Consider the following 17,566-nt stretch of genomic DNA (forward strand, 5'->3'; position numbering starts at 1 on the left):
GTATATTTAATTGATATAGGGAAGAGAGAAAAAAGTAGAAAAGAGAGAAAAAAAATAAAATAAGAGTAAAAAAAATAATATTTAATTGATATAGGGAAATATAAGGGAATTTGTTATGGGGAGTTTTTTTTATAGAGAAGCAAAAAGTAATTTTGTTTCCTAAATATAAGAAAAATGGTTGGGTATTTGCTGCTAGTGCTATTAAAGCACTAGCAATAAATTCTCTATATTGGTTCCCTTTCCTATGTTTAGGAAAAATTTCATGAAAAACTCCAAAAAACCTCTCACCGCAGATGCCCTAAATATATATGAGAGCCTTGGGAATGTACAGTGATTCCCTAAATATAAAAAAAGTATATTTAATTGATATAGGGAAGAGAGAAAAATAATAAAATAAGAGTAAAAAAAGAATATTTAATTGATATAGGAAAAATTAAGAGAATTTATTGTGAAATTTTTTTTATAAAAAAATAAAAAGTAATTTTATTTTTTAAATATAAAAAAAAATGATTGAAAATTTATTGCTAATGCTCTGTATATATGTCTGTTCCGTAAAAGAGAAAAGAGGAAAAGAACAAACATCTATAGTAGTGAGATTTAGTACTAAACATGGAAAAGAACAAACATCTTTCGTAGTGATCAGATTTAGTAAATCTTTGCTTTTCGTAGAGATGTTTGTTCTTTTCGACGCATTCAAATTAGCAAAGAGTTTGACTTGATTGAGTCGAAGTTTATTAGACATAAAGAAGAAATATCTTCTCCCTCGTTCAGAGGAGGAGGAGAAAGCCTCCTTTGTGTGACAGAGGAGGAGGAGAAGAAATATCTTCTCCCTCGTTCAGCCGCAGCCATACACGTGGCTGTGGCAATTATCATCCAATTCTATATTTTTATAATATATGAAATTATTTGCATAATCCGATTCTAGAGTTTTTTAAATAAATTATATTAAATTTTTTAGATAAATTATGGACTTAAATAAAAATTTTAGAACTAAAAACAGCTATATGGGGTAGATGATTTCTTTTCTAATTTCTAATTTAGTAGTTTAAACACTATATTTTGGTAAAATATTGCCAAAAAGAAATTAATATAAAATACTAATTAAATAATTTAGTTTATTGTTCATCTATTTCTTCAATTATTAAAGTACTTTCAAGTAATATAATTGACAAACTACAGATTTTATTTTTATTATATTATTATAATTTGAAATAAATCTTATTACACATACACAAATTAGATAGATATATAATGCATATTACTTCAATATATATATATATATATATATATATATATATTTAACATTACAATGTAATTATATATGTTTAATCATTTTTTCTTTTAACAAGTAAAGTTCAACATGTAAAATATTTTAATTGAAATTAAGTAAACTGTGACTATTTATACTATAATATTATGTTAAATTATCAGTTATTCTAAAAGTTCAACCTTGAAAAAAATGGTAACATGTTAATTAACTAATAAATGTAATATATTCACTAGTAAATAGTAACTAGTAGTTTAGTACTAACATATTAACGATATAAATGATATCTACTGACATATAAGTCCGACATATTATAATTATTAACTAATAAATAGTAACACATTAACAAGTAACATATAAGTCTAACATATTATAGTTATTAACTACTAACATTATTAACTAATAAAGTGTCACATATTGACTAGTAATATAATAACTAGTGGTCTAGTACTAACATATAAATGATGTACATGATAACTTGTAAGTAAATTTAACATATTATAATTAGTAACTAGTAACATATAAGTCTAACATGTTATAAATATTAACTATACTACTATATATAGTATGTCATACATGATTTTGTAAGTAACTGATACTAGTATATTATATAGAACTATAGTATAAATACATAATATGTGACTATATAAAGCATATTATATAGTATAATATATAACTCTTGTCTATAAGTAACAATATGTTATTATATAGAACTAGAGAGTAGAAGTCTATTTTTAGGTGTGTATGTGTTATATATATTTATATAACCTATTTTTATACACATATATATTAATAAATATGTCTATATATAAATGAGCGAACTAACGATTCGAGCTGAATAAGTCGAGTCGAACTTATACAAGCTGAGTTCACGAGCTTTATCCGAGTCAAGTCGAGTTTATACGAGTATGTCTCGTTTAATATTCGAGCATATTATTGTGTTCACAAACAGCTCATTTATTATTTGACCCAAGACCGAATCGAATTTAACTGAGCCAAGCCGAGCTGAGTTCACGAGCAGTTGGGCTCATCTAACACCTCTAATTTTTACTATTGATAGCATGAAAAAAGAAAAAGAAAAAAGAAAAAGAAAGAAGGAGAAGAGAGTTTTTGCTAGTTGATCATGAGTTACGACACTGACAAAAATACACAATGCATGTGCGTGTGTGTATATATATATTGTAACTATATATATATTGATTGAATCTAACAACATAAGTTTAAGGGAAAAGCTTGGCGCACAACAAGGCACGAGTACTTGTTGTGCAAGCATCAAATTCCTAAGTTTAATTATTCATTTTTACTCTTATTTGATGTGAGACTTATTTAATTAATAACCACATTACTTATATGTGAGTGTTTCAAGCTAGGCTTGGTTTAAGTCTAACATTTGCCATAATAACCCTAACCACCGCACGACTTTGGTAAGCATATACATAGAGTCTCATGATTTAGGTGTAAAATTCGTCTTTTTTATTTTTTTTCATTTTTTCGAAACTCATTAGAAGAAAGAGTAATCCTATGTAATATTATTTTATTTTTTTAAAGTTAACGTGGCTTTTAAATACAATTAGATCAAAATTCAATAATGATTCATTCTAAATCTAATGATAATTTTAAAAGTCACATCAACCACTTTTTAAAATGAAAAAAAATGTAGAAGGCCTCCACCTCAATTCAAATCCTCTATCTTTCATAGATGAGTTTCAATGAAGTATGGGGCAAATTTTCAAACAAAAAAAAAAAAAGACAAACAAATTTATGTCTAATCGAAAAATATATTTAAATGTCCGGCCAGTACAAAATTAGAAAGAAAGTTTTCTTATTTATACGTTACTTTTCTACTTATATCAAAATTAGTTTTCTCCCGGCATAACCCGTAATTTATAATTTAATTTTTTCTAACTAAAAATTTGTTATTATCCACCATCTACCACTAAAAATTTGCCGACAGCTAGCGCCGTACGTTCTCAACATCTACCACCACCTTTTCTCTATCTGCATGCATGTGGCTCTATAAATAGCCAAACTTCCTAGTTATCCTCACACAAATCTTCTTTCTCAGCCTTTGCGAATGGATTTCTCCAAGTTCTTTTCAGTTATTTTATTAGCTTGCTGTCTTTGTATGACATGCAACAACAATGCCGTCGTCAAAGCCTCTCACAGGATTTATCCAGAGTTTCAGTCTTTCCAAGCTAAGAAGGTAATGAAACTTCACAGAACAGGGTTTCATTTTCAGCCTCCTAGGAACTGGATTAACGGTAACTTCTTATTCTTTTTGACCTTACTTTAGTTTTTGAATTCCTTTTAATTCTAGTCTAGTTTTTTTTTTTTTTTCACAGTTTATGTTACATTGAGTTAGTGCAACTTAATTCACTGATCATATTTTCAATTGGATTTAATCTTTTACCATGCAGCATTTGGAATATTATAACATATAATGGCTTTTCTTTTCATTTGAAAGCTCTCTTAATTAATTAATAGAAGCTTTCTTATTCATAAACAGTTATATTCATCAATTATGAGCTCATTTGCCTTAACATGCATGCATTGCATTTTCCTCTCTCTTTTGGGACCTCAACTGTTTGATCATACCCTAATTTTTCCGGTATATGCCACATTAATTCCCAAATGATGAAGCATATTTCATTTTTTATTTTTGTCTTCTTGTGATTTTTTTTTTTTTTTTTTTTAAGATATTTTTTCTTATTATGTTTCTTTTGAGCTTGATTGGGAGAGACACATGATGAAAACGAAAACAATATAAATAAATATAAATATTATACTAATTTAGAGTCTCACTAAAATAACGATAAAAATGAATTAAATCAAAGTCTTATTAGCTTTGTCAGAATCCAAAAGAGCAATCACGACTCATGCTAAACAAATATATATTTTTTTTCATACTAATATTAATTGTGTACACGTCTTCATCGCACTTTTTACCTCTTTCTTTTCGTGCTGTCATCTCGATCACTTTTGGCTTTTTTTGTCCGTTAATTCTCCACAAATTCCTTAAGAAATTAATATAAAATTCCATCCACACAATCCGTACCTTCCTCATCGTATCAGGTACTAGGTTATCATGGACCATCATGGAGGCTCCACGATCTCGATCCACTGGTCGTTGATCGATCGACAGCCGACAGGGGACCCTTTCATGCATGCATGAACATATTGCCACACTTCTTCCACGTTGTCATTATTAAATGATTAATTTTTTATTTTTTTATTTTATTTTTTCCTATCATTTTAAATTTTTGAAATAAAAGTTCCTATCAGAACTTTTCAAAGACTTAATCTTACTCTAAAAGTCACTAACTGGGCTTCTTTTTTGCTTTTCATGGTGTTCAAATTGGCAAAAATAATGAACCAACAACAGATCCAAATGGTGAGTCTTCTCAACATGAATTGAACTGAAACTCTTTTTCTTCCTTTTACTTTACTTTACTTTTTTTTTTTTTTTTAATCTGACTTTGTTTGCTATATCATGTGTGTGTTTCTCAAATAAATGCAACTAGCACCCATGTTCTTCAACGGAATCTACCATCTATTCTACCAATACAATCCGAAAGGTGCAGTGTGGGGCAACATTGTTTGGGCCCATTCAGTATCAACGGACATGATCAACTGGGAAGCACTAGATCCTGCCATATACCCGACCAAACCGTTTGATATAAACGGGTGCTGGTCCGGATCTGCCACAATCCTCCCGGGAAACAAGCCCGTCATTCTCTACACCGGAGTCGACACCCAAAACCGTCAAGTCCAAAACTACGCCATCCCAGCAAACTACTCCGACCCATATCTCCGCGAATGGGTAAAGCCCGACAACAACCCCTTGGTGGTTCCCGGTGTGGGGATGAACGCGACTGCCTTCCGTGACCCGACAACTGCTTGGCAGGGCAAAGATGGGCAATGGAGGATTTTAGTGGGTAGCAAAGGGATGCATGTGGGTAGCAAAGGGAAGCATGCAGGCATAGCATTCTTGTACAGGAGTAAGGACTTTGTGAATTGGGTTCAGGCTCGTTACCCTCTACATTCATCAGCTCATACGGGTATGTGGGAATGCCCAGATTTTTTCCCGGTTTCGTTGAATGGGAAAGCTGGGTTGGACACTTCACTGGTTGGGAAAAATATGAAGCACGTGATGAAGGTAAGTCTTGATCTTACTAGGTACGACTACTATACTGTTGGAACATATTTTCCCCGAAAAGACAGGTATGTTCCTGATAATACATCGGATGATGGTTGGAATGGACTGAGATATGACTATGGAAACTATTATGCCTCCAAGTCATTCTTCGATGCTGGGAAGGATCGAAGGATTTTGTGGGGTTGGGCAAATGAGTCTGATACAGCTCAAAATGATAACGATAAAGGATGGGCTGGAATTCTGGTAAAAATATTTGCTTACCTGTACCTCCCCATTGCATGCTGATATATTTACTTACAGAAACTAACGATATTTTATGTTAATTGTTTCAGACTATTCCGAGGATGGTGTGGCTTGACAGTAATAGGAAACAGTTGGTGCAATGGCCTATTAAGGAATTAGAAACTCTTAGAGGGAAGAAAGTTCAGATAAGCAATCAACAAGTCAGAAAGGGAGAACATATTGAAGTCAAAGGAATAACTGCTGCCCAGGTAATTACGTGCCAATATATACCTTTGATTTTGCATTTTTATTACGTGATGAAAAAAAAATCATACAAATAAGTACATACATTATTCAACATCAAAATAATTCATTTCTAGTATCTATATATATGTTCATGATCTTTTCCACAGGCCGATGTTGAAGTTACATTCTTGTTGCCGAGCTTGGACAACGCCGAGAAATTTGATCCTAGTTGGGTAAATGCACAAGATCTCTGTGGCCTAAAGGGTTCAAAAGTTGAAGGTGGGGTTGGGCCTTTTGGGCTGTTGACACTGTCTTCAAAACATCTAGAGGAATATACTCCTGTCTTCTTTAGAGTTTTCAAAGCTCCAAATAAGCATGTAGTTCTCATGTGCTCTGATGCAAGAAGGTTTGTGTAATTGGTTCAGCTTCTTAATTAATTGACATAGAATATTAGTATAGATTTCTTTGTTTTCGATCCGTTCTAATTCTCACCCTTTTGGCTTTGTTTTAATTTGATTCTTGTATATATATATATAGTTCCTCTTTGAGGAAGAGTGGACTATATAAACCATCTTTTGCAGGCTTTGTAGACGTAGATTTAGCAGATGGGAAGCTTTCTCTTAGGAGTTTGGTAAGCCCTTTATATAAACATATTCATTAAAATCTCTCTCTCTCTCTCTCTCTCTCTCTCTCTCTCTGTGAATGTTTCAATTGTACATGTTTACTACAGATTGATCATTCTGTTGTGGGAAGTTTTGGAGCTGGAGGAAAAACATGCATCACATCCAGGGTTTATCCTAAACTAGCAGTCTTCAATAATGCTCACTTGTACGCATTCAACAACGGGACAGGGACTGTTACCATAGAGAGTCTCAATGCATGGAGCATGAAAAATGCACAACTGTAATGAGGGAGAGAAGAACAAGTATAAGCTTATGGAATAATAAATAATCATTATGATGTGATCATATTATTTAGTATTTGTGTCCAATAACGAATAATCTCCAATAAGGAGTTTGATTCCAATTATTCTTAGTAGAGTTGGAGTCATAGTCTAGCGTTAATAGAGTCTGTCCTAATCTTAGTCGGTCAGTTAGATAGTTTTCTTTGTGACCGATCTGTATTGTTCCTCTATTTAAAGTGGATTATTAATGAATAAGAGGAATGAGTTGAATATTGTTTGGTATAATACAATTTATTGTGTTTAGGAGATCAGACTCTCTCGAAACATCTATCTTTTCCTGTATTTTGTGTCAGTTGGTTCACATCACATTACTCGTTAATGGTTAATGGTTTTGACATGCCAATTTTGTGGATGTTGTTTACATATGTTTTTCCGATAGGTTGGTATGTAATTTGTCTGCCAATTTATAGGGTTTCACATGTGGGTTTAGTAGTAAGATCTAGGGGAGAATATTATTAAATCACCACTTATTTAAAAAGTTGGGATAAGTAGTGATTTAACATGCATAGTATTATATCAAATGTTTTGAGTTCGAACGTTATTTTTGTAATTCACTTCTTATTTCAATTGAATATTTTGCGTGTTGGAATTTACTTAAAATATTATGCGTGTAACCTATTAAGAGAGAGTTTGAACCTACACAGAATTTTAAAAAATTAATTAAATAATTAGATTTACTATTTTGTAAAGCTTTTGAGACAACTAATAAATTGTAAGTGATGAGAGATTAGGTCATTTCTATTGTCTCAATCGGAGGTGGAAGAGGAACAAGGGATGGAGCCAGACATTTGGTTGGGAGGGGGCAAAAAAAAAAAAATTTAAAATATGTAGTCAAAGTATAAATACAAAATATATGGATTTGATATCTCTTTATCTTCAAGTTTTCTAACACTTTATTGAGTCTCTATGTGTTTGAAAAAGAAAGAAAGAAAACAAACGCATCTTTTCTACAATAGTACCTTTCTTCTCTCTCTTTTCTAGCTTTTTTCTCAATTTTACATTACATCATCTACAACACAAACTAATATTTCCTTTCATTCAAGGTAATATCAGTTACAATATATGGTGGAGTGGTGTTTTTCATGGTGTGGTTGAACAGCCTATTAACCCAAAATTTCTTCATTAAGATTCTAACTCCTGCAAAAATTAATATTCTTAAGATTTTTTTCTTAAAAAAAAAAAATTTTTATATTCCCAAGTTCCCAGCACTCAAGAACGAACCTCCAAAAAAATATGGTGAGAAATTTGCTCCTTTGTTTTCAGCCTGCACCCATACTTTAATTCATTTGTATTTCTCCATAAATAATAGACCGTTTCACAAAGAATCAATCGACATAGATAAGTTCTAAAATGTTTACTCTTCCACACTTTAACAACAAAAGTTGGCTAAAATTTCTAACTGGTAGCTTAAATTAAGATTATATATACCAACATGAGATCTTATTAAGGCCACCGGTCCAACATATACCAAATCTGGTCCCTAATTAACTTGACATGTAAGATTAAATTAACCTTAATTCTCTTAATAAAACTACATATAATTTAATAAGAGATATAATTGGGCCAAATAAAACTTTTGTTGCACTACATACGTTTGTAGTACCAGGCTACCAGCATCATATATAGTAAACTCAAGAATATATATAATCTTCATTTTTACTACAACCTGCCAGCTAGTTTCCATTTTTGACCCATTTATGAACGTTATATAAAAACGAAACGAATATCCTCACAAATTAAGAACCATTTTTTTTCAACTGAACTTAGGGGGGGGGGGGGGGGGGGGGGGGGCATGGCCCCTACTGGCCACCTCCCAGTTCCGTCTCTAGGTGAAACCATGCACCCATGTACGTGTGCCCCCAAATTTTTTAAAAGCATATTAAAATTTAATGTTTTTTTATTGTTATTTTATGAGATTACCCTCCTTGCCTCCTCTCTTTTTTTTTTTAGCCTCTCCCCTAAAATTTTAGTTTTACCCCTGGTCTCAATCATTCCATGAAATATCAACATCGTTAGCACTACAAAAAAAAAAAGCAAATTCTGGACGGTTTAAAACCGTCCACAAATGCGAAAAAAACCGTCTGGAATTAATTCCAGACGATTTTTTCTAGACGGTTTAAAACCGTCTAGGATATAGCGTTGGTAAATGAATTTCTGGACGGTTTGGTCCCAAACCGTCCAGACTTCCTCTCCCTTTTTTTTTTTTTTTCTTTTTTTTTTTCTTTTTTTCTTTTAACTTTATATTAATATAATTGATTATATAATTAAAAACTTGCGTCAACAACGGATCAGCGGCGTGTTTTATCCGGCAATTTCCCGTCGATCGAACGGCCATGGCGGCTCGAATCCGATGCCTTGGGCTTGAGCTGCTTGGGTTTGAGCGGGATTGCTCTGCCTCTGGCGGGATAGGGCCAGGAGGGACAGTTGCCATCGTTGGGGTAGGGCAAGGAGGGACCGTCGCTGTTGGTGACGAACACGCAGAGGTCGAATGCCCTTGGAGGGGCGTGGGAGTTGGGGAGCGTGGAGATGCGGCGGACGGCTGGGAAGAGTGGGCCAGGGAAGTGCGGCATGGACCCCGGGGTCCGCGGATCCGGATAGAGGGACAGAGTCGTCACCGTCGATCTCCTCCCTCCCTATGACTCCTTCCCTCTTCTCCCGATTCGATGCCGTCACCACTCTCGCCCCGATCGCAGATCTGTGATGGCCGGTTGTGATGTTTTAGGCTAGATCGTTTTTTCTTTATACATATGTTTTTTTGGCTGTAAAGGAAATGGGCGGTTGTGATTGTGGCTGTGAGAAGAATTGGATGGATGGGGTTAAATTTGGGGACATCACACAGATCGATGAAATGGCAAGGAAAAATAAAAATTCTGACGGTTTTAAATGAAATTTTATGGACGGTTTTCACCAAATCGTCCATAAAATTCTCTAAGAATAACATTTATAGACGGTTTCATCCAAAACCGTCTAGAAATGTTAAATTCTAGACGGTTTAGTTAAAACCGTTTGCAATTTTATGGACGGTTTAATAAAACCGTCCATAATAAATTTTTTACAGACGGTTTTGAAAAACAGTCTACAATTATTTTTTTCTAGACGGTTTTAGAAACTGTCTAGAAAAAAACCGTCCAGAAATGCCTTTATTTTTGTAGTGTAGGTATGTATATATTGTTTGGTACAAACGCTACATAATCAAAAAAGAAAAAAGAAATGGACAACTAGTTTCTCACTTTTTATGAGAAGTTGGGGCCATATGACCCTTAAATAATTAGAAACTGCTTTTTAATTTAAAACACTAACCACCAAAAGTTGCTAATTAACGCTTCCTTTATTTTGACGTAAAATATTTTCCGTCATAAAATATTTTCTGAAAAATTATTTTTCAAAAAAAAAAAGTTTTTCACCGAAAATATTCTCCGGTGTTTGGCGCGTACAAAAAATTTCAAATATTTTTTATATTTTCATTCAATCACGTTAACTTATAAAAATAAAATTTTATTCACAACATAAAAATATTAATTTAAAATAATATAAAAAAGCAACTAAAAAATTAAGTTTAACTAAAAAAAATACATAAAAATAATGTAAAATAATAATACATATTTACTAACAATAATCATATATTTTCAAATTGGGAGAGCCATAAATAACATCCAACAGTAAATTTAAATTACCTACAAAAGTTTAATCATAAATATTACCATTCAAGTTCAACCACAAATATTGCAAAGTTTTAGCCAATGTACTACGGCCATCCAACCTATGTTTTATGTACATGTCTTTACACGTAAATAACAATTTTTTTTTTCTTCACAAAATCACCAAATCACCAAATCTAGCGGTTGCGACCACTCCTGATGGCTTTGGAGGTTTGGTGGGGTTGACTAACTACCTTCTTATCCCTAATAGGGTTTCCAAGCCACCCCTTAGTAACTCGTTGAAAAAATTTCTTTGGACCAACATGGTGGTGCTACATCGCACCGCCATATCAGCGCTTAAGCTATCCCACGTAAAAAGCATATATGGCTAGCATTTTTCATCAGTTTAATATGGAAAAAATAAAAACTATAATCGTTTGTGGTAATGTTTGTACTACAAAAATAAGAGTAATGCTATAAAGAGGACTATAGTCATTTTTGTATCCTCTCAAATGTCATGTGACTTTTAAACTTATCATTGAATGACCTTATGTAAAGGTCTGACATGTAAACAACTTAGTAACTGTCGTAGTTTGTAAACAAAATTTAATAAATCTTGGATTACATACATATTTTCTATTGTTTTAATTTAACTGAAATTACAAAGAAATCACTTGTGGATGAAGAAGAACAATTTGGTTATTGGTAAAAGTAATGCATCTCTTTACACTCATTTTAAGTGTTTTAAATAGTTTTTATTTTTTTTAAGTGACTGACATGAAAAATAACTTTTTTTTTTCCTTCTAAATGACATGAAAAATTACTTAGAATACGCAATATCATTCGGTGTAAAATCGTTGTGAAGAGATGGATTAACGTTGGCAAAGGCTTTCTATTTTTTATTTATTTATTTATTTTTAAATTTCCTAATCGTAAAGGCTTTCTATTTATTAACAAATATGTTACGGTTCATTATTAAGAGATACAAATTGGAGTTGTAGCTGCAGTGTATGAATCCTTCAGGGATTGGTTTGAATGGTTGTCGGCAGATATATTTCTTACAACACCTTTTGAGAAATGCCATTTTTCACACATCATTCATACCGCAATCACATTATGCTAATGTGGCATGGATTAGTAGCTTTCGAATTAGTCATTATTAAATAAAAAAACAATTTAAAGTTACTATGAAGTGTTGTGAATTTACTATGAAATATAACTTTACAAGAAGTGATATGTTGTCATCCAATAACACAATTATCGACATAATTATTGATTTTTTTTTTTTAGTTTTTAAACAAAAAATCACAAAACCATGTAAATTGGTTGGAGTCTGGTTTTGTGTTTTTTTTTTTAAAAAAAAAAAAAATTAAAAAGAAATAAAAAATAATAAAATTTGTGTTAATAGTTGTGTTTTTAGGTGGCAACATATCATTTATCTAGCATTATTCTTATCTTTTTCTACGAACAAATCCTGAAAATAGTCTCTAAAAATCTTTAAAATATAAGGACTTTAGAGTGTATTTGGCTATGCAATTTTGTAGGACAAAGATTATTTATAAACAAAATCCCAAAGAATGTTCCATTCAAGAGTGCCTTTAAAAAAAAAGGATAGTAGTTGAAAAACATGAAAAATTAACTTTTTAAAATCGCAAGCAAAGAATACCTTTTTAAAAACTTTTGATTTTAAACCATTGAGTTTTAAAACCCCTAAATTAAAGATATAGGGAAATGATAGGCAAGGGATGAACACCCGTCCCCGGTCCTACTTTTAATAATAAAATAATATTTTTTATATTTTTTTTTCATTTATTCTTTCTAATTTTTTTTACTTTTTGTTTATATAAATATTATTTTATTATTAAAAGTAGTACAGGACGGACAGCCTATCATTTCCTAAAGATATAACATATTTAAAAATGTACATAAACCCCTAGTCCTAACCACGTGAGACAACGTGCATGCTTAACTGTGAAACCTAATTGGAGATTGGAGAGCGTGCATATTTGTTGCCACTCGTACGTCTTGGTATATATGGTTTTAGTGGAGGTCGACTGTAGTCTGTAGCCTTAAGGCCTGACAAGTTTTGTCACAACATTTTTCTTACGTACAGTATGATAAAAATAAAATTGGATCTTTGCAATTCGCCGTGTGGCTACAATGAAATCTACAGTAAGGGTTATTGTAGTCACGTGGCAAAATAGCCACGTGTCATTAAGACAACGTGACTATTTGTGGATCGATCACATATAGCCGCGTGTATTAAATACACGCGTCCATATGGCTACGTATATTAATACACGTGTCCATATAGACGTGTGTACTATATACACGTGTCGAACTGTTTTTATCAAATATATATTAATTAAAAAAATGTAATTAAGGTTTTGTATATGGCCGCGTGTATTTTATATATACACGCGTCCATTTGGCCACGTGTATTTATTACACGTGTCCAAGTGGACACGTGTATTAAATACACGTGGCCAACTGTTTTTAATCAAATATATATTAAAAAAAAAAAACATAATTAAGGTTTTGTACACTATGCATAATAATATTTCTATATACATGCATAATGACTCCTTTTATACACTATGCATAAACTTAACTATATACATGCATAATGACACGTACATATCATAATCTTAGATTTCTGCTATTGCTATATATATATAATTAGGGTTTATGGCTATATATAGTATAGCCACATAAGGTTAGGTTTTAAGGCTATATGCTATATGTAAATAATATATTTAGGGTGTACGTGTTTAGTTCATTATATATGGTATACTCATAAGTAAACTCTAACCCTAATTAAGGTTAGCGTTTACATTTATGGACATACTGTAAAATTATAATACTAATTTGCATATTGTTCTATATGCATACTATATACAAAACTAAACCTAATTTGGTGCTATATATATACACACACACACACACAATAATATATAGTATATATATATAACACTCGACTGACTGTTAGACACGTGTATTATGATACATGTGTCTAATTTGCCACGTGTATTGTTGTATACGCGGTAAAATGTGCAGTTAGTGACACTCGGATCTAACTCGAGTCGCACACGTGGCTTACAATTTGCCACGTAAATTGTGTTCGTACACGTGGCAAATTGTAAGTGACAAAATGCAGCTATTTTTGTAGTGGTGGTGGAGGCTGGTGTTCGAGTTTGAAGGGGTGGCGCTTGGTTGGCAGAGGGGAGGGAAATTTGGCTTCTAAATTAATTGTAGGGAAAAAATTAAAAAAAAAAAAAAAAAAAAAAAAACAAAAACAAAAGGAGAAAAAAGAGAGGGAGAGACGGGAAAAGGAAGGAGGAGGGAGGAGCAACTGCCTCAAGCCAGTACTCACAAGAGATCGAAAATCAAGCTCGTGCTTTCTACTAAAAAAAATAGTAAAAGCATTAACAATCAATTCAAAATACATGCCAAATATTTACAAAATGGTCAAAGTTACTTTCATCTTAATTTATATCAAATCAAATGCCTTTTTAAACCAAAAAAAAAAAAAAAAAAAAAAAGACACCCTCTAAAAAGTTTTTCCAAACGAACTCTTTTGGGCAAGAGAGACAAGCTCTCTTAAAAGAGTGTACATTTTGGATGTTCTATCTGGACATGGATTTACAATAATTTTCTACTTAAATTGTTAACAATTTAGATACGTAACAATTGTTAGATAGTGTATATGGGACCTAACTACCTGAATAGATGATTGGACAATGTAAAATTTATTTAGATATGTAAGTCATATATGACACTCGCAAAAATACACCATATTTCTAGATTATATATATATATATATATATATATATATATATATATATATATATATATATATTGATTGATTGAATCTAACAATATAAGACTAATTATTCATTTTTACTCTGAGATTTATTCTAATAATGGTTTATTCTAAATCTAATATTGGTAAGCTTAAAAGCCACATCAACCACTTTTTAGGATGAAAAAATGTAGATGGCCTCCCTCAATTCAAATCCTCTATCTTTCATAGATGAGTTTCAATGAGGTATGGGGGGCATTTCCCCCCAAAAAAAAAAAAAAATGTCTAAACTAAAAATATATTTAAATTAAATGTCCGATACAAAATTAGTTTTCTACTTATATCAAAATTAGTTTTCTCCCAGCATAACACGTAAATTTTATTATTGTTGTTGTTATAATAATAATAATAATAATTTAATATTTTATAACTAAAAAATTGTTATTATCCAACAACTCCCTGCTAGCTGTACGTACGTACGTTCTCAACACCTACCACCACCTTTTCTCTCTCAGCTGCTTGGCTCTATAAATAACCAAACTTCATAGTTATCCTGACACAAATCTTCTTCCTCAGCCTTTGCGAATGGATTTCGCTAAGTTCTTTTCAGTTATTTTATTAGCTTGCTCTCTTTGTATGACATGCAACAACAATGCTGTCGTCGAAGCCTCTCACACGATTTATCCAGAGTTTCAGTCTTTACAAGCCGACAAGGTACTGAAACAACTTCACAGAACAGGGTTCCATTTTCAGCCTCCTAAAAACTGGATTAACGGTAACTTCTTATTCTTTTTGCTCTGTTTAGTTTTTGATTTCCTTTTAATTCTAGTCTAGGTTTTTTTCTTCTTCTTTTTTTTTTTTTTTTTTTCTCAGTTTATGTTACACTGGATCATATTTTGAACTGGTTTTAATCTTTTACCATGCAGCATTTGGAATATAGCATAGAACTAATGGCTTATCTATTCATTTTGAAGCTCTTAATTAATAGAAGTGTTTTTATTCATAAACAATTATATTCATCAATTATGAGCTCATTGCCTTATTAATTAACATGCATATATATATTGCATTTTCCTCTAACTCTTTTGGGACCTCAAGTGTTTGATGTCCAAATTTTCGCTGTATATACCCCATTAATTCCCAAATGATGAAGCATATTTCATTTTTTATTAAAGATATTTTTTCTTGTTATGTTTCTTTGGAGCTTGATTGGGAGTCTGTTGCAAATAATTAAGATTAATTGGACAGGATTCACTATTTGATTGGATTAATGACATATTAATTAGTTTAAGATGGAAAAATTAATGGTCGGTCGATCACTTGATCAAATGAGATCACATATTTTATTAGAAGTGATCAGATCGATTCTCTTTATATTCTAAAATGGAAGATAATTAAGTTTGGTTTATATATAATGAAACCCATTAATCTAATCCCACCTTTAACCAAAAATATGTATATATGATCATGAGCTAAATCTTTTTATGACACCCGGCTCAATTTCAAAGCTTGTTGGACATCAAAGCTTGTTGGGTATTAATGGTGTCCACGTCTTCATCTTTTTTCCTCTTCTTTTCGTGCTGTCATCCACCTTTTGGCTCTTGTTGTCCGTTAATCCTCCACAAATTCCTCAAGAAATAAAAAATTTCATCCACACAATCCTTACCTTTCTCATCGTGTCAGGTAGGGAATCATGGACCACCATGGAGCCAGGCTTCACGATCTCGATCCACTGGTCGTTGATCGATCGACGGCCGATAGTGGACCCATATAATTAGTAGTGGAGCCCCGTTCATGCCTGAACATATTGCCAAACTTCTGCTTCCGCGTTGTCATTATTATATGATTATTTTATTTTATTTTTAATTTTTACCACTTTAAGCTTTTGGGATAAATGATAATTTAACATGGTATCAGAGTCAAAAGTCTTGAGTTCAAACTTTGTCTCCGTCATTTATTACATTTCATTTCAGTTAAATGTTTCACGTGTTAAATCTTACCTATTAAAATGAATTTTGAGCTCACATACACCTAAGGCGGTGAAGAAGAATATTAAAAGTATTAATTAAATGATTAGTTTTATTTATTTATTTATTTATTTATAAAATTGCTTCTTTTCATCAGTTCATAGCACGGTACTCATGTTATATTCTAGATTTGAACTTCTTATGTTTCATATCTGCCCCTAGAGAGCTAGTGATCCTACCATGGATAGTGGAAAATGTTAGGGGAGATTTCAAAGAAAGCCAAAATATTACACTAAAATAGATATACGATAGACAAATCCTTTCCTTTTTTTTTTTCCTTTTTTTTTTTAATGCTACGAACTCTTTTAAGGCAAGACCATTACATGTATCCACTCCTTTCAAGTAAATTCGGGACTCATGTCTCGCACCCCTTTTAGTATGATCCTGTTGAGTCTTAAGCTTTGTCCGGGAATTAGCCCTATGAGGTAGTTTGAACTTGGTAAATTTCGAACTTAAAATAACTGAGCCAACCCCTTGAAGTTAAGATAAACAAATACTTTTTATTTTTGGTAAGAAGATAGACAAATTAAACTTAATTTGAATGCAAAGAACAATGATCAAATTTGAATGCATATATCCTTCAATATTTATCTAATATGCATGCATACGCTGATGAGAAATGATCCCTACACTCATTTCTCACAACAGCCCCACAACAAGCTGACGTGGCTGGTAATATTTTATTATTTTTTTTGTTTTGTTTTGTTTTCTTTTTGTAAAAAAGTAACAAAATATTACCAGCCACGTCAACTTGTTGTGGGGCTGTTGTGAGAAATGAGTGTAGGAATCATTTCTCTACGCTGATTACTTCTTTCTTTCCGAACATTAATAAGTTATATATAGTTTACTCCAAAAGTCACTAACTGGGCTTCTTTTTTGCTTTTCATGGTGTTCAAATTGGCAAAAATAATGAACCAACAACAGATCCAAATGGTGAGTCTTCGATCTCAACATTAATTGAACTGCAATTTTTTTTTTCTTTCCTTCGCTTTTGCAGTACTTCAAATCATTATTCCTCCCTCTTTCTTGGGTCAACACACTTTATTATTTGTCTGAATTTGAAAAAATTTATATATATAATTATGAAAAATTATTTATGAGATATACCTGATTGAATAAGTAGTTAAACAACTTAATTTATATTTGATCAGATAAATTTAATAAATGGTCTTTTTAAATCATCTGTCCGCTAATAATTATAAACCATCATTCTTTCCCTTGCCTTTCCCTTTTTTTTTTTTTAA

General features: G+C 31.9%; 1 protein-coding gene across 1 annotated transcript; it reads left to right on the top strand.

Annotated features, from left to right (window-relative positions):
• The first annotated feature begins 3,341 nt into the window (after positions 1–3,341).
• Positions 3,342–6,883, top strand: LOC133873320 (beta-fructofuranosidase, insoluble isoenzyme 1-like). The gene is made up of 7 exons (XM_062311039.1): positions 3,342–3,528; positions 4,650–4,658; positions 4,789–5,666; positions 5,756–5,914; positions 6,059–6,297; positions 6,429–6,522; positions 6,622–6,883. The coding sequence occupies exons 1-7, from the start codon at positions 3,342–3,344 to the stop codon at positions 6,796–6,798; spliced, it is 1,743 nt and encodes a 580-aa protein (XP_062167023.1). The 3' UTR covers positions 6,799–6,883.
• The last annotated feature ends 10,683 nt before the right edge of the window (positions 6,884–17,566 follow it).

Source organism: Alnus glutinosa, chromosome 7 (genome assembly GCF_958979055.1).
Source record: "Alnus glutinosa chromosome 7, dhAlnGlut1.1, whole genome shotgun sequence".
Lineage (NCBI taxonomy): Eukaryota > Viridiplantae > Streptophyta > Magnoliopsida > Fagales > Betulaceae > Alnus > Alnus glutinosa.